At 38.7% G+C, this 19153-nt stretch overlaps 1 protein-coding gene across 1 annotated transcript in view; it reads right to left on the bottom strand.

Annotated features, from left to right (window-relative positions):
• RGS22 (regulator of G protein signaling 22) overlaps positions 1-19153 on the bottom strand; it is a 155768-nt gene that overhangs the window by 102576 nt on the left and 34039 nt on the right. Inside the window, exons 4-8 of the mRNA XM_089898589.1 lie at positions 10141-10226; positions 9311-9479; positions 5982-6111; positions 3576-4176; positions 2027-2188 (exon numbers count right to left, since the gene is read on the bottom strand). Of these exons, the coding sequence (XP_089754715.1) occupies positions 2027-2188; positions 3576-4176; positions 5982-6111; positions 9311-9479; positions 10141-10226 (1148 nt within the window). The remainder of the gene's footprint in view (positions 1-2026; positions 2189-3575; positions 4177-5981; positions 6112-9310; positions 9480-10140; positions 10227-19153) is intronic.

The following is a 19153-nucleotide window of genomic DNA, read 5'->3' as shown; positions in this document are numbered from 1 at the left end:
GATCTATGTTTCTGTTTTTGTGCCAGTACCATACTGTCTTGATTACTGTAGCTTTATAGTATAGTCTGAAGTCAGGGAGCCTGATTCCTCCAGCTCCGTTTTTTTTTCTCAAGATTGCTTTGGCTATTTGGCGTCTTTTGTGTTTCCATACAAATTGTGAAATTTTTTGTTCCAGTTCTGTGAAAAATGCCATTGGTAGTTTGATAGGGATTGCACTGAATCTGTAGATTGCTTTGTGTAGTAGAGTCATTTTCACAATGTTGATTCTTCCAATCCAAGAACATGGTATATCTCTCCATCTATTTGTATCATCTTTAATTTCTTTCATCAGTGTCTTATAATTTTCTGCATACACGTCTTTTGTCTCCTTAGGTAGGTTTATTCCTTCAAAGAGAGTCATGTACCACAATGTTCACTGCAGCTCTATTTACAATAGCCAGGACTTGGAAGCAACCTAAGTGTCCATCGACAGATGAATGGATAAAGAAGATGTGGCACATATATACAATGGAATATTACTCAGGCATAAAAAGAAATGAAATTGAGTTATTTGTAGTGAGATGGATGGACCTAGAGTCTGTCATACAGAGTGAAGTAAGTCAGAAAGACAAAAACAAACCATATGCTAACACATATATATGGAATCTAAAAAAAAAAAAAAAAAAAAAAAAAAGGTCATGAAGAACCTAAGGGCAAGACAGGAATAAAGATGCAGATCTACTAGAGAATGGACCTGAGGACACAAGGAGGGGAAAGGGTAAGCTGGGACAAAGTGAGAGAGCGGCATGGACATATATACACTACCAAATGTGAAACTGATAGCTAGTGGGAAGCAGCTGCATAGCACAGAAAGATCAGCTCGGTGCTTTGTGATCACCTGGAGGGGTGGGATAGGGAGGGTAGGAGGGAGGGAGACGCAAGAGGTAAGAGATATGGGGATGTAAGTATATGTATAACTGATTCACTTTGTTATAAAGCAGAAACTAACATACCATTGTAAAACAATTATACTCCAATAAGGTTGTTAAAAAAAAAAAAGGGGATGTGATTGAGCTAATTAAAGAAACACATATCATTGAAAAAAATCATGATAATCTTTTTGTTGTTGTTTTGTTTTGTTTTGTGGTACGCAGGCCTCTCACTGTTGTGGCCTCTCCCGTTGCGGTCACAGGCTCCGGATGTGCAGGCTCAGCGGCCATGGCTCACGGGCCCAGCCACTCTGCGGCATGTGGGATCCTCCCGGACCGGGGCATGAACCCGTGTCCCCTGCATCGGGAGGCGGACTCTCAACCACTGCGCCGCCAGGGAAGCCCATGATAATCTTATTTGTTAACTTAAGGAATTTGAACCTTACACTGAAAGCTTTGGGGTAACTAGTTAAAGACTTAAAGCAGAGAAGTAACATGATCAGATCCATCACAGCCACGCTGGACAGCTCACTGATCCTCAGAAGGCACACATTTTCTCCACTATGTCCATTCTCTTTCTCTTGTTTAGAGTCCCTTGAGTCCCAGGTGAACTATTACCTCTTCTCTGTATCCTGTACATTCACCACACTTTCTTTTCTTACACTCATTTTATATGTATGTTCATCCCACTAGGCTAGGATCACTAGACTTGACTGTGTTTTACCCTTGTATCCTTAGCACAACACTTGGCCCATAGAAAGTGTTCATAGAATGTTTATTGAGACAAATCCAACTCAAGCTACATGTACACACACGCACAAATGCGCACACACACATCAATTTGATGAGGTCCTGAGCGTAAGAAGGTCAAGGGTAGAAGGATATGATCACAAAGTTCAAATGGAGCTTAAGTACTGTCTAGTCTTATTACGGATTTAAAGTCCCTCAAATATCAAAATTATCTAAAGGATAGGTACTTTAGAGAAGGCCAAAGATATAATAATCTTGTCATTCAAAATTTCCATAAATGTTACAGCCTTAAGACAAAAAAGTATAACTTGTAACTAGCTTAAGAAAAGTGAAAGCAAATAACTTTGATTCATATTATTTTTTCTTACCAATAAAGAAGTAAGGGTTTTACAACCTCAGTCTGAATATTTTTTAAGTGTTCTTCATTCCACTGAGATCCATCTAGCAGTTTAAATTTTGATAAGATTTCTGCAGAAAGGTAGCAGTCTCCACTGCTCACTAGATAGCATTTTTTCATCTTCTCAATATGTCTGAAATAATACACAAACATACACACACATTGACACAATATTCAACTAGCCAAATATTTTCACTTCCAAAATGTTTCAGGCAATTAATGAACTATCTTAAAACCAAATGTGAGTTACAGGGAGATATAAATATTTCTCACAGATATGGGAATGGGAAGGGTATTTTTGGTAGGCTGAACAATGGCCTTACAAAGATGTCCATATCCTAATCTCCAGAACCTAAGAATGTTACCTTACATGACAGAAGGGACTCTGCAGATGTGATTAGGATTTTGAGGAGATCATCCTGGCTTATCTAATTGGTGCTAATGTAATCTTAACAGTCCTTCTAAGATGGAGGCAGGAGGGTAATAGTCATAGAGAAAAGAAGTGAGGATAGAAGCAGCAGTCAGAGAAGAGAAAAGATGTCATGCTGCCGGCTTTGGAGATGGAGGAAGGGGGCATAAGCCCAGGAAAGTAGGTGGCCTCAGAAGCTGGAAAAGGCAAGGAAATGGATTTTCCCCTAGAGTGTTCAGAAGGAACGCAGCCCTGCATACCCATTTTAGATTTCTAACCTTTCAACTGTAAGAGAATTAATTCGTGTTGATTTAAGCCAGTTAGTTTGTGGTAATTTATTACAGCAACAATAGGAACTAATACAGTATTAATTCTGAAGAATCTATGTAGGTTGCTTGCATATCCCTTCCCTAACATGTCTTGGCAAGTGGTAGTGGCCTTCTACCCTGGGATCAATCAGGTCATGCTTCATAATCAACCATTTGGTAATCCCTGCTCTTATAACTGTGTACAACAATGACGTTATGACCATTATGATCAACAACAGTGGCATTATGATCTGAATGCCACTGAGATAACTGGAATAATCCAGTCACTAGTACCTACTCAGTCAAACCTTCAATGGGAACTGCAGTCTACTATAGTTGATCTGCTTCAGAGTTCAGAGCAGATCAGGAAAACACAAGATAAGGACTTTCCTAAAGCAGGGTCCTCTTAAGGTTCTTAAGACTTATAGTGACCTAAAACATATGGAGCAGCTGAAGATCTGTGCCCCATCAGACTTTTAAGAGGCTCTCTAGAGGATATCCAGCATCATATCTACCAGCTATCACATTCAGATATGAATGTCGAAGTGGCATCTGACTAAAGACCATGGAATTTGTTAACTGAGCAGACTGTTAGGAACAGCCAGCCCCTTACACTGGCATAAGGTATCTTTTACATAAATCAATATTATTATAATAAAATAAATCTTATTATTATTTATTCCTCTAAAAGTATAAATTACATTTAAATATTTATTTCAGGCTCTCTGCCAGTGCTTAGATGACCCAAACTAATATTTATAATTTGGTTTTAAAACTACTGAAAAATAAAAAAGTAGAAATACCTTTGATGTCTTCCAGGATCCTTAAGAACTTTTAACCTCTCAATATCCATCCAGAGCCACCAATATCTCTCCCCTAATGTACCTTTTATAAATTTCTTAAATCTTTCGAACTCCTTTCTATTGCCAATGTCATAAGTTTTGTGAGAAATACACCAATTAGCCCTGCTTTCTAGTCCAACACTCTCAGTTTTTGAAACTGCTTGTGCTAACATGTCTTCCGACTTTTCCTTTAGCGTTTCACTCAGCAAAACATTCTTGCCAGAGGTAGTCCCCAAACACTCATCAAATACCACTTCTGTTACATTTCTGAAATTTATATAATCTGGGCTTTCTCTAAGTGGTGCTCCAAGAATTTGATGGATTGCCACTCTCAAAATAAAGTTTATATAAGATCTTAAAAATTCTTCACATGTTGAGAAATGCAATGTCAGGCTTCCATCAACATCCTGTTGCTTTTCAAGGTATGTCCTCAGAAGAGCTTGAGAAGGAGTGTCTTGTAGAGATACAAGCCCATCTTCTTCAAATTCGGAAATTAACCTAGTGGTTGTAGATGGGCTCTTTTTCGTCCTGGGGTGAACTCCATCATCAAAGATAAAACTCTCTGTATTAAATCATAAAAGGCTATTAGATCAGATATAAATGTAAAAGTTTTCTTTTAATTATTAACTAGATGTGATAGAGCTAGGATGGCAAATGGGTTTATCATCGGTAGTGACTGCAGGGACCAGTGTCATGAGGAGTCTAAGGCTACATTTGGGATCACTAGAGAAAAAAACTGCCAACAGGGATTAGCCATGTCTTCCCCGGACATGAAAGGGGATATTGGTGGCAGATGAATTAAATATTTGATATCCTTAAGAAAGAGGATCTTCAAAAAGACATTATACACTTTTAAAATGTAATATTCCAGGCTGAAAATGTCAACATACAAAGGCCAAATCTATTAAAGAATTAGAATGTGTACATCAAACAACTGTATGTACTTTAATATTTCATGTTCTATGGTAAAATAAAATTAGCTGCCATAGGTGATGAGATGATAGATGAACAGACCAGAACTGGAGTCATACTAGCAATTTAAAAAATTCACTATTGTATCAGAAAGATTCAATTACTACTATACTTACAACCTATCATTAAAATTACAAAATTGCATAAGGCCCTTGTGAAGACTTACAAATACAAATGGATTGCTTTTACACTTTTTCTAAAGATATAGTCTAGCCCCTATTCTTCTGTCTTTCAGAAATCAGTGAAATATCTGATATCAGTGCTTTATTTCACAAGGCAAACCTACCCCCTGCAAAGCCATGGATCAGGAAAACCCTGATCCACGTGTCCCACTCTCAGTTTTCTCAGTAATAGATTTCAAGTCTCAATGAACTGGAAATGTTTCATTACAATTTTAATTGAAAATAAGTATACTAAACTTCCCCAAAATTGAGATTAGACTTTTGTAAACCTGTGAAAGGATACTGGGTATACACTCAACCCCACAGACTTGGAGGTAAAGTGCAAGCCTGGCACTTCTGCTCACTGCCTTCCTGCTATCCTTTCTCTTCCTGCTTACTAACGTCACTCTCCAATTTTCTACTTTACTATTTGGGGAAAATAGTAAGAAATCTATAAATTCAGTAATTTCCAATTAGGAAGATGATTTTCCCCTTTACCTAGATTTGGGTTCAATCCTAGCGAATCCAGACTTATCACCTCCAGAGGTTGCTTATACTTTTCAAAGGAATTATGTAAGAATTGTTAATGAATTTCTGAGTTCCCCTCTTGAATCACATTGCAAGATTTTTTTTCCCTCTAGCAATATCGTATTTAATTACTCCCATTTCTGGAAGGTTCCCTTTATTTATGAAAAGTTTGTATCACCCACAAAAGTTCCCCACAGTAGAAATTTATCTGCTTTTCAAGGTGAGAAACAGTCTGAACTTAAAAACAGAAGGAAAACTCAAGTTCCATAAATCACTATTTACTTTGGGGAGAAGAGAAAGGTTGCACCCACTTCATTTCAAAGGCTTAATAATAAGAATTTGTAAACTGTGACAGGAAATAATGACAAGACAAATAGTTACTGACTGTCCATTAGGTACGAAGCACTAAGCATTTTCTACACATTCAGTATGTATGCATCATTAGTTTAATCTTACAGATGACAAAAGCAAAGCTCCCAGAAGTGGAATAATTTGCAGAAGTCACAAACTAATAAGCATCAGAGGTGGGTTCTAAACTCATCCTCTTTTCACTATATCAGGTTGTCTCTTGAAAAACAGTAGAAAGTGGTGTTGCAGGGGAGATAATTTTTTCTCCCCATCCACTAAGTGTTGTACTGTAAGTTTAGAATAACAACAAAAGATGTAAAAAGGAGTTCTGAGGTCATTCTTGTCCTTTTCTGCTTACCAGAAACAGATGAAATAACTGCTGATCCAATTTTGTTGTGTAATACACAAGAAGGTAATGAAAAGGTTGATACTGTTTGCTGATTTTGTTTTGCTAATGCAAACCAATCTTTTGTTTGAGTATAGGAGGCCTAGGAAGAAAGGAGCACATTTGTTTAACATAAGATTAGCAGTATTCTTCCAGTCATGAATCTGGACAAGTCATTATGATAATATTCATGTGCATAGTGCAATATGTAAAGGGAAAATTATGCCGTGAAAGAAAAGAATGTTGTACACAGAAAAACTCATTAGCTGAGAATAATGGTAAGGAAATTTCAATTCAGATTATTTTCATATTAGATGATCAAAGGAAGGAAATGAGCTCACTACCCATCAAATTCTTCACTCTTCCACCAGAAGCATGCAATCCTACTTCCTGGATTCACTACAAATTCACACCATCTAACTTTAACTTGGCAGTCACCACGGCTCATCAGTCTTGGGATGCATCTTTTGCCAGCTACTCCCATTCACAACTTTCCCAGTTATTTCATGCCCCCAATTCTGTCTGGCCTGGCTCAGTGTTTTTAACAACTCCTCCCTAATATGACAAAAACTTAACTCTCAGTAGCATTGGAAACCTCTCCATGCTCAACTTCCCCTTTACCTTAGATTCAGTTTTCACAACTTTGCTTGGATTGGATGCTTCCTGAAGGCTGATTCCTGACTCACCTGCCCCTGGATGGAGCCTTCAATGTTTCCTTTCTTTTGTGTACTCCTGAGCCAGCTGACCCAATTCTCAACCTGACACACAGCTTCCAGAACCCCAGTCCTAAGAAACTCCAGCTCAGACTTCCTGGGAAGATTCTTCTTCCTGCTTCTTAGTCATGTCCTCACCTACTCTTCTAGGATAATCCAGCTTGTTCAACAGAAGCAGAAAAGGGAGTGCCCAGCATTACTCTCATTTCTCCTTTCTCCAACCTGGTTGGCCCTTAGCCTAAGGAACACTCACAGAGGAGGCAAGGCTCAAATGGAATAGAATTGTTCCCTGACTCTTATGCAGAATTAGCAGGGTAAGTCAGGCCACACAATAAGACCAAAAGCAAGAGAAAGAAATGTCAGGTGTCATCAGTGTGCTCACTGCCCGTCTTAGAAGTAAGGTTTCCTTGGTAGATAAAAGCTTTGAATCTAACTGCCTTTTGTCCTCTTTTCCTTCCTCTAAAACCAAGTCATTTATTACTGATTACACGTTCATTCAACATATTTATTGAATGACTACTCTATCACAAGTAGTATCCTAAGCACTGAGAGGAGACCAAAATAATTAAGGAACTTTCAAGGAATAGAGAGAGACCAACATACAAGAGTCCTTGCTATTTCAACTGCACAAAAAAGATGAGAGAGTAGAAGACAGGGGAGAAAGAAGTAGTTAGCCAGACATAAAAGCAGTTAACTATTCTACTTTGTACTCTTAAAAGATGGGTCAATTGTTTGTGTTTAGATGGTATAACTGAAGACTCAAAGAAATATTACCAATTATCATATGGATTAATCCCTATCTATAGTCATGGTTTAGTGATTTAAGGTCTCAAAGAAAACTGAGTCCTCAAAGTTTAAAGGCTATTAAAAAAATATATAGTTCAAATATTACTCAAGTTGACAGAAATGAGCTTTTTCCATCACAGCAACTAGTAAAAGTAAACTAGCTTGGATTTTTATTCTCTTATATTTGATTAAATTTACCTGTAAGGAATCAGAACTTATTCCCCTAGATTGATTCTTTCCTTTGTATGTTTATTGACCCCAACTATCAGTATATTTTTTGACATCCCTAACATTATTATAACATATGGGTTAAGATAAAAAATAAATACCTAAAAATAAATATAAGAGAAAAGAAAAATGTGCTTTCAGTACATCCCTGAGCATTATTCAGAGGAAATAATGGGACTGGCATAATTTTTTAACATTTTTGCCAAATATTGCTGATAGAACTGTCAAACTACAAAATTAAATAGGAGCTTACACATGAAAAAAATGTTCAAATAAGATAGGAGAAGGATATCCATTCCAACAGAGATGGCAAATAGTCTTCCTCTTGTATGACATCTTTGATCACTTGGAAGTGCCTGCCTAGAATGCTGTGTTGAAAAAGAATTTGGAGCCAAGTCCTAGCTCAGCAGGAAAATTGCCATAATTGATTAGCAATCTCTGTCATGAATGCAAACTAGGAGAATAGCAACACATGGGTAACATATTTGCAATTCCTGGTTTTGTAAAGAACTGTGTATTCGAAATGTCTTCCCAGAGAGAAGATCTGATAATTAGAGGCTAAAGAGAAGCAGAATACGTGACCCCAAAATATGCCATGGCATTGTGGATTATTGTGAGCTGAAGGAGATCACGACACAACAGACTCAAGAAAAACACTTACCTCTCCTTTAACTACCTAAAAGAATTTACATAGGGGGCCTGGCTCAGAGACAGCCAGCACCAGAGATAACTTTTATCTGAATGACCGACCAATCTATATGGCAGGTAAACAACTAATTACCAAACATCTGGTCTTCTTATAGTCCTGTGAATTACCCTCCTCCACTTTGAAGCCCCAGGCCCCTACCCCATTCCTTAGCTCAGGATGGCATATATGTCTCAACTGCCCAACTTGCTCTTGGGTCTTATATTCTTATAGGGTTCCCATACATACTAAATTACATTTGTTTTTTCCGGTTACCCTGTCTTATGTCATTTTTTTGTTTGTTTTTAATAGATCAGCCAAAGAACCTAGAAGGGTAGAAGGAAAATTGTTCCGCCCTGGCAGAGGCAAAGATCAAACAACAGTATTCACTAAACTGTGATTCCCCAAAAGGACATTTGATTCTAGGTTAGATCTCTTCAAATGTACCAATACCACCCAACATTCTCCAAATGTGAAGGGCAAATTTATCTGGTAACAGCTAAACAGTTAGGCATTTTATTACTGAAGAATAATCTTGACAATAGGGAAGAGAAGGCCCAATTTATTGTTGTTTTGTACAAAAATTACTAATTCCAAATAATAAAAAATTTGGAATGAACAATGAAACCCTTGCTTCCCAGGTGACATCGGGGATGTTCTTCAATTGTGCATTTTTCCTTTGTACACATGAGGATAATAATTCTAATTACATTTCAGGTGAAAGAGTGTAGGGCAAATAAGTCAGCATAAACCTAAAAGAATATTTGCTAAATCTACTTCAGAAGTATTTGAAATCATTTTCCTATTCAAGTGGTACAAATGAAATTCATATCCCTAAAATGAGAGTTCCACTGAAGTGCCAAGACACAAAGAAGCACTCACACTTTTACCTTGCCAACAGAAATGTAGAACTTTTTCATACTTATAACATCATCTTCTTCAACAGGAGGAGGTGGTGGACTGGTTGGTTTTTTCAGGACCCAGGGAGAAAACTCTGCACCTAATGTGATATTCATGCCTGATTCACTCCATCTTACTTGTGAAACCAATTTGGCTAACCTGCATTTCAGAAATCATACAAACTAGAAATAAGTTTCAAATATGGTAGAATTCAGAAAAAAAAAACTAAAATTTTGTTTTATGTATTCAAATCAATCTCCCGTCCTAACTCTGCAGGATGATTCTCTTAGGATCTGCTAAAATTAATGACTTATTCATAGAATTACTAATTAATAATTATTCTATTTTAATTTATTTTTATTTAAAAAAACAGTTGTTCTAAGCAAAAGTCAAATTTTAGTAAAACTTCAGAATGTTTAGGTACTTAAACTTTAGAAGTCAGGGAGCATAAAAGAAAAACATGGCCCTGCACTACAACATTCTTTTTTTTTTTTTTTTTTTTTTACAACATTCTTTTTTATGACACTCATATTCATTTTTTAACACACTGGACATAAATACCTTTACAGAAGTAGAAAAAAAATTTAAATATAATGATCAAAGAAGCAGAATTGAAATACATTTATTAGGTACTGTTTCTACAAAATCTCTTTGCAAAAGTTAAGTGATTTTTACCAATGCTCTATCTTATACTATATAGCTAGTGGAATATAAACTCAAATGAGTTTAAAGGTATACAATTTTATTAAGAAAGTACAGAAAAATTATTTTGGTGAACAAAAATCATTTAAAAATATGTATAATGATGGGATTACAATACCTGTATTCAAAGTAGCAATCACTTTCCAGAAATGCTGGAAGTCTTTCCTTTTTGACCCAGTGAATACCTTGTTCATGATTGAGACACTATTAGAGGACAAGTGAAAAAGAAAAAGTGTGTCAAAGAAATTCACCATTCAGGACAATGATGGCCTAATCACTAGAGCAATATTACCTCTAGCTCTTACAGGGAGCCCTGCCTGTACCTTCTGTTTGGATGGGAGAGAGCAAGAACCCTGAGTCACAAGTACTTCCTCAATTCTCTCAACAACCCTGTATCAACTATTATCTATGTTTTACGGATTAACAAGCTGAATCAAGAAAACTTAAGTAACTTACTGAAAGAGAAAGAGTGACAAAAAATTCAGTCTCAGTATTTTCACACTCATAAAATGGGTGAAAAATAATCACAAACAGAAAAAGAACTAACCAGAAAACTTGGTAAGACTGCTAGAGTGACTGCAAGCCCTTTGTCCTTCCAATTTTAGGAAATTTTGTTAAATATTTAACATCACCAGGCATTATCATTGAGGATACCAAGGTTAACAAGAAAGAGAAGGCCCTTCCTTTAAGGAGTTTGCAGATAATTCAATAAGCAATAATAACAGAGTGCTATAAGCACCAGGAGTTCAGGATTCTGTGGGAGGCCACATGGGCATGAAAACCAGCAAAGGTTTCCCACAGAACATGACTGGGGGGGTGGGGGACAGAGTCAAGATGGAGGAATAGGAGGATGTGCAGTTCGCCTCTCCCCACAAGTACATCAAGAATACATCTACATCTACAAATGGAACAATTCTCACAGAGCACCTGTTGAACACTAGCAGAGGACCTTGGACACCTGAAACGGCAAGAAAAATCCCCACGCAACTGGGTAGGACTTAAGAAAGAAAAAAAGAAGAGGAAACAGGACGGGACCTGCACCCTTGCAGGGGAGCTGAAGGAGAGGAGAGGTTCCCGCACTCAGGGAAGCCCCCTCACCGGTGGGGAGACCAGCTGGGACAGAGAGGGAGCTTCAGGGGCTCGCAGGAGAGGGCAGCAACCAGTCTGTGGCAGACAGGACACAGTAAGACCTACACGGATGGTCCAGATGGTCCATGCCGCAGCCCTGAGCTCCCCAGACCGAGTCCTGTGTCTGCTGGTGCGGAGCAGGGCTGAATGATGGAACATGGGGTCTGGAGAGTGGACTCAGGGAGGGGACAGCTGTTGGCTGTGAAGGGACAGCTTGAAGGGACGGGAGTAAAGAGCTCCACGATTGGGAACGTTCATGGAAGAAGCCCAGGCTGCCACAGAAGCAGAGTGCCATTGTTGAGTGGCACGCAAGGGGTGAGGCCACCATTGCAGCCCCCTTCCCCATGCATTGGCCCCTGCCTCCGGGGGCATTAGGATGGTCACCTGCCTGAGCAGGCTCGCGTGCCCCACCTGTTGCCGCCTCCACCCCCGCCCACCTGGGTGGGTGCATGTGCTATGGGACAGCCTGAAGAACAGATGCTAGCAGGAGGAACACATACAGAGGTGGGGCTGAAACCACAGCTGAGCCCCAGGGGCAATGCAACTAAGGAAGAAGAGCTGAAATCTCTCCTTGAGGCTGCAGGAACCACGGATTTACACCCCCGCTGTCAGCACTGTAAACTCAGCAACTGAGGAACGTCCAAATGGACGAGTGCTCCCGTAGCTGAGACGGGTCTAGCTTTAGCAGCTGTGGGCTTTGTGGGCACGTACACACGGAGATTGGACCAGGCCAGAATCTGAGCTGCCTCCACAGCTACCACAGTGGGTCCAGGTACACGATTACTGCAGTCCTGGGATATGACTTCAGTGGATCTGCACTGGTGGCCTGGTGAAAACAACGCCTGAGAGATGCCAGGGCCAACTGCCGGCATACCCACAGTTAAGGGGGCACTGAGAGCAGTTCCAACAACCGTGTAATTTGTGAGCCAACACAATGGGTGAAAAGTGACACAACAGAGTTCACTCACAGGTGAACAGTTCCAGAAGAGGAAAACTCAGTGGCTTCTCTCCCAGTGGGAGAGCTCCAATCTCACCTACTGCGTACCACAATTAGAAACACAGCTCAGAAACAGATCTGAGGGCCGCAGACCCTGCCCCTGACAGGGAATTAACAACCACAGAGCAAAGAGGAGGCTCCGCTCAATATCCAGTGCAGGCTTAGGTCACCACAACATCAGTCACACCTCCTATCAAGGGGATAATGGCCAGCATACATTGAGGAAAGAGGTAGCAGACATCCATACTAAAAACAGCCCTTGCACCAAAAAATATTAAACACACAGAGACTACATAGGGACATTCCCACATAAAAATAGCCCTTCAAGACAGTCTCAGAGTCAGGCATTAGGAGGAAGAACCCCTGAGTGCAGGAGCTCCACAGGGCTGGAAGAAACAGACACTCTACTCTTGGAGGGTGCACACAAAACCTCAAGTGTGCTGGGACAGAGCACAAAGCAATACCTCCATAGGAATCACAGCTAGACCTAACTAGGGTCTGAGAGGGTTTCCTGGGGAGGTGGGGGTTGGCTGCAGCTCACTGTCAGGGCAGGGACACTGGTGGCGGAGGTGGGGCTTTGTGGGCACCAGAGAATACTGGACCCCAGAGAATACTGATCAGTGTGAGCTCTCCTGGAGGTCCCCACTTTGCACTAAGACCTGGCCACACCCAACAGCCTACAGGCTGCAGAGCTGGAATGCTTCAGACCAAACAACCAGCAGGACAGGAACACAGCCCCACCCATCAGCAGACAGGCTGCCTAAAGTCATACTGAGCTCATAGCTACCTCAAAACACACCCCTTGTCACAACCCTGCCCATCAGACGGACAAGGCCCAGCTCCACTCACCAAAGGGCAAGCACCAGTCCCTCCCACCAGGAAGCCTGCATAAGCCTCTGGACCAACCTCACCCACCAGGGGGCAGACACCAGAAGCAATAAGAACTATGGTCCTGCAACCTGTGGAAAGGAGACCACAAACACGGAAAGTTCAACAAAATGAGATGACAGAGAAATATGTTGCAAAAAAAGGAACAAGATAAAACCACACAAGAACAACTAAATGAAGAGGAGATAGGCAACCTACCTGAAAAAGAACTCACAGTAACGATGGTAAAGATGATCCAAGATCTCAGAAAAAGAATGGAAGCACAGATCAAGAAGACACAAGAAAAATTTAACAAGGAGTTAGAAGATATAAAGAACAAACACAGATGAACAATACAATAACTAAAATGACAAAGCACACTAGAAGGGATCAGTAGCAGAGTAACTGAGGCAAAGGAACGAATAAGTGAGCTGGAACACAGAGTGGTGGAAATCACTGCCACAGAACAGAATAAAGAAAAAAGAATGAAAAGAAATGAGGATAGTCTCAGAGACATCTGGGACAACATTAAACACACCAACATTCATTTTATCGGGTCCCAGAAGGAGAAGAGAAAGAAAAAGGACCTGAGGAAATTTTTGAAGATATTATAGCCAAAAATTTCCCTAACATGAGAAAGGAAACACTCAAGTCCAGAAAGTGCAGAGAGTCCCATACAGGATGAACCCAAGGAGGAAAATGCCGAGACACATATTAATGAAACTGACAAAAATTAAAGACAAACAAAAAATATTAAGAGCAACAAGGAAAAAGCAACAAATAACGTACAAGGGGATCTCCATGAGGCTATCAGCTGATTTTTAAGCCAGAAACTCTGCAGGCCAGAAGGGAGTGGCACAATATATTTCAAGGGATGAAAGGGAAAAACCAACAACAAAGAATACTCTACCCAGCAAGGTTCTCTTTCAGATTCAACAGAAAAAACAAAAGCTTTAGAGACAAGCAAAAGCTAAGAGAATTCAGCACCACCAAACAAGCTTTACAACAAATGCTAAAGGAACTTCTCTAGGTGGGAAAGAGACCAGCAACTTAAAACAACCTTGTACCTATATAGACTGCTGTATCAAAACCTCATGGGAACAGCAAACCCCAAAACTGCAATAGATACACAAACAAAAAAGAAAAGGCAACCCAAACACAATACCGAAGATAGTCATCAAATTACAAGAGAAGAGAACAAAAGAGGAAGGGAAGAAAAAAGACCTACAAAAACAAATCCAAAACAATTAAGAAAATGTCAATAGGAACATACATATCAATAATTACTTTAAATGTAGAAGGATTAAATGCTCCAAACAAAACATACAGACTGGCTGAATGGATACAAAAACAAGACCCATATATATGCTGTCTACAAGAAACCCATTTCAGATCTAGGGACACAAACAGACTGAAAGTGAGGGGATGGAAAAAGGTATTCTATGCAAATGGAAACTAAACATTATGGGATTAGAAATCACTTACAGGAAAAAAAAACTGTAAGAAACACAAACACGTAGAGACTAAATAATATGTTACTAAACAACCAATGGATCACCAAAGAAATAAAAAATACCTAGAGACAAATGACAATGAAAACAAAACGATCCAAAACCTATGGGATGCAGCAAAAGCAGTTCTAAGAGGGCAGTGTATAGCTATACAAGCCTACCTCAAGAAACAAGAAAAACCTCAAAAAAAAAAAAAAAAAGCCTAACCTTACACCTAAAGCAACTAGAGAAAGAGAACAAATAAAACCCAAAGTTAGTGGAAGGAAAGATATCATAAAGATCAGAGCAGAAATAAATGAAATAGAGACAAAGAAAACAATAGATAAGATCAATGAAACTACAAGCTGGTTCTTTGAAAAGATAAACAAATTGATAAACCTTTAGCCAAACTCATCAAAAAAAAAAAGGAATATGGCTCAAATCAATAAAATTAGAAATGAACAAGGAGAAGTTATAACTGACATCACGGAAATACAAAGGATCATAAGAATCTACTACAAGCAACTATATGCCAATAAAATGGACAGCCTAGAAGAAATGGACAAATTCTTAGAAAGGTACAACCCTCCAAGACTGAACCAGGAGGAAATAGAAAATAGGAACAGACCAATCGCAAGTACTGAAATTGAAACTGTACTTTAAAAACTTCCAACACACAGAGGTCCAGGACTAGATGTCTTCACAGGGGAATTCTATCAAACATTTAGAGAAGAGTTAACACCTATCCTTCTGAAACTCTTCCAAAAAATTGCAGATGAGGAAACACTCCCAAGGTCATCTATGAGGCCACCTTCACCCTGATACCAAAACCAGACAAAGATACAACAATAAGAGAAGATTACAGGCCAATATCACTGATGAACATTGACACAAAAATCCTCAACAAAATACTAGCAAACAGAATCCAACAACACATTAAAAGGATCATACACCATGATCAAGTGGAATTTATCCCAGGGATTCAAGGATTCTTCAATATACACAAATCAATCAATGTGATATGCCACATTAACAAACTGAAGAATAAAAACCATACAATCTCAATAGATTCAGAAAAAGCTTTTGACAAAATTCAACACCCAATTATGACAAAAACTCTCCAGAAAATGGGCATAGAGAGAACCTACCTCAACATAATAAGGGCCATATACAACAAACCCACAGCAAACATCATTCTCAATGGTGAAAAACTGAAAGCATCTCCTCTAAGATCAGGAACAAGACAAGGATGTCCACTCTCACCACTTTTACTCAACATAGTTTTGGAAGTCCTGGCCATGGCAATCAGAGAAGAAAAAGAAATCAAAGGAATCCAAATTTGAAAAGAAGTAAAACCGTCACTGTTTGCAGATGACATGATGCCATACATAGAAAATCCTAAAAATGCTACCAGAAAACAACTAGAGCTCATCAATGAATTTGGTAAAGTTTCAGGATACAAAATTAATGTGCAGAAATCTCTTGCATTCCTGTACACTAACAACGAAAGATCAGAAAGAGAAATTACGCAAACAATCCCATTCACCAGTGCAACAAAAAGAATAAAATACCTAGGAATAAACCTACCTAAGGAGGTAAAAGACTCAGAAGACTATAACACACTGATGAAAGAAATCAAAGATGACACAAACAGATGGAGAGATACACCATTTTCCTGGATTGGAAGAATCAATATTGTGAAAATGACTATACTACCCAAAGCAATCTACAGAGTCAATGCAATTCGTATAAAATTATCAATGGCATGTTTTACAGAACTAGAACAAAAAATCTTAAAATTTGTATGGAGATACAAATGACCCTGAGGAGCCAAAGCAATCTTGAGGGAGAAAAATGGAGCTGGAGGTCTCAGACTCCCTGACTTCAGACTATACTACAAAGCTACAGTAATCAATACAATATGGTACTGGCACAAAAACAGAAATATAAATCAATGGAACAGGATAGAAAGCCCAGAGATAAACTCACACACCTATGGTCAACTAATCTATGACAAATGAGGCAAGAATATACAAGGGAGAAAAGACAGTCTCTTCAATAAGTGGTCCTGGGAAAACTGGACAGCTACATGTAAAAGAATGAAACTAGAACACTCCCTAACACCATACACAGAAATAAACTCAAAGTGGATTAAAGACCTAAATGTAAGACTGGACACTATAAAACTCTTAGAGGAAAACATAGAACATTCTCTGACATAAATTGCAGAAATATCTTTTTGGATCCACCTCCTAGAGTAATGAAAATAAAAACAAAAATAAACAAATGGACGTAATTAAACTTAAAAGTGTTTGCACAGCAAAGAAAACCATAAATGAGACAAAAAGACAACCAACAGAGTGGGAGAAAATATTTGCAAACCTAAGTGACCAACACGGCATTAACCTCCAAAATATACAAACAGCTCATGCAGCTCAATAACAAAAAACAAACATCCCAGTCAAAAAATGGGGAGGACATCTAAATAGAAATTTCTCCAAAGAAGATATACAGATGGCCAAAAAGGCACATGAAAAGATGCTGAACATCACTAATTATTAGAGAAATGCAAATCAAAACTACAGTGAGGTATCACCTCACACTGGTCAGAATAGCCATCAACAAAACATCTACAAACAGTAAATGCTGGGGAGGGTGTGGAGAAAAGGGAACCCTTCTACACTGTTGGTGGGAATGCAAATTGGTACAGCCACTATGGAGAACAGTATGGAGTTTCCTTAACAAACTAAAAATAGAGCTACCATGCCATCCAGCGATCCCACTCCTGGGCATAAACCCTGAGAAGACCATAATTCAAAAAGATACATGCATCCCAATGTTCACTGCAGCATTATTTACAATATCCAGGACTGGAAGCAACCTAAATGTTCACTGACTGAAGAAGAGATAAAGAAGATGTGGTACATATATGCAATGGAATATACTCAGCCATTAAAAAAGAATGAAACAATGCTATTTGCAGCCACATGTATGGACCTAGAGACTGTCATATGACAGTCAGACAGAGAAGGACAAATATCATATGATATCACTTATATGTGGAATCTAAAAAAATGGTACAAATGAACTAATGAACAAATGAACAAAACAGAAATAGAGTCATAGATGTAGAAACAGTCTTACGGTTATGGAGGGAAGGGGGAAAGGATAAACTGAGAGATTGGGATTGACATATACACACTACTATTATATATAAAATAGATAACAAATAAGGACCTACTGTATAGCACAGGGAACTCTACTCAATACTCTGTAATGACCTATATGGGAAAAGAATTTGAAAAAGAATACTTGTGTATGTATAACTGAATCACTTTGCTGTACACCTGAAACTAACACAACGTTGTTAATCAACTATAATCCAATAAAAATTTTTAAAAATTATAATTGACTGGAAGCATGATTAGCTAGGTTGAAGAGGGAAGGAGGAAAGAAATAAAGGTAAGTTTAGTTTAATAGATCACAGGGTAAGATTTGAGAGATGGAGGGAGGAAGGCTGGAGAAGTAGGCAGGGCCCTGATTATGAGTAGTCTTTTAAATAACATTATAGAGTTTAGATTTTATCTTGAGGTTGTGAGGGTCACATGAATTTACAGAAAAGTTACTAAGTTGCTATTCATCCTAAGATATTTATACACTATTGTTTCTATTTTGTCTTATATTCACTTTTTCCAGAATTCTAATCAATGCCAGTACCTTGGACAGTAAACAAATGCTAATAATAAGTAAAACAACCAATAAAGTACACATTTCAGTGAGGCAAATGTGTCTGCACTATGTGGCTTCCACTGACTGTCTGCTAAAGCAAAAATTTTGCTGTGATATTAACATCAGAGTCAACGCAGACCACTGCTATCTCCTTTGAGGAAATCGCAGGCTCACACAGCAGTGCTGCCACCATCTGAGAAGCTAATGTTCTTGGGGGTGCACCTGTGCTCAGCAATGCTGACATGTGGCACCAAGTCATTAGGCTACCCAGGACTGGAAAACTGAGCAAACAATGGTTTCCTCCTGTTTAGCCAAAAACACCCACTTGCCTTCACCAAAGACTATCTTCTGGGTACTGAAAGAATAGAAGAAACTTTGGAAACAGCCAGCACCTTAACAGTAGCATCTTGTTGACTGCTTATCAGTGAGATCTGAAGGACATTTGGATCTTGAGTAAGAAGGATTCCACATATGCTACACACTGACAACCAACCACACAGGAGTCTTGAATTCTCATGAGCAATGTGTTCAATGTATCACAAAAAGACACCAGACCGCACATAAAAATCGACATGAACACTTGAGGAATTCTACAAGGCCGTGGAACTACTCAGTTCATACAAAATCAGTTTGCCTAATATTTACCTAATGAACAGTTCACCTATAACTCTTTCCTTTTTGTATGTTTTGCATCTATTTGACCTAAAAATTAAGTGAAAAGTATAAAAAAATAAAATCAAAATTGAAGAAAAGTCTTTAGTCAAACTGCTAAAAAATCCTTTCAAGGTGTTTTCAAGTGACCAAAATATAAAGACCAAAAAGATACAAAACAACCCTGCCAACCACAGAAGGATAAATTAATAAATACTATAAGAAACACAAAAATAATTTACCTAAAATAAAATTGTTTAATCCTTAAA

The sequence above is a fragment of the Delphinapterus leucas genome, chromosome 17, assembly GCF_059928025.1.
Source record: "Delphinapterus leucas isolate spDelLeu-1000000601 "Yukka" chromosome 17, BTC_Dleu_Yukka2, whole genome shotgun sequence".
Taxonomy (NCBI): Eukaryota; Metazoa; Chordata; class Mammalia; order Artiodactyla; family Monodontidae; genus Delphinapterus; species Delphinapterus leucas.
Note: the sequence above shows the minus strand (reverse complement) of the source record. Positions and strands in the feature narration are given on the sequence as shown.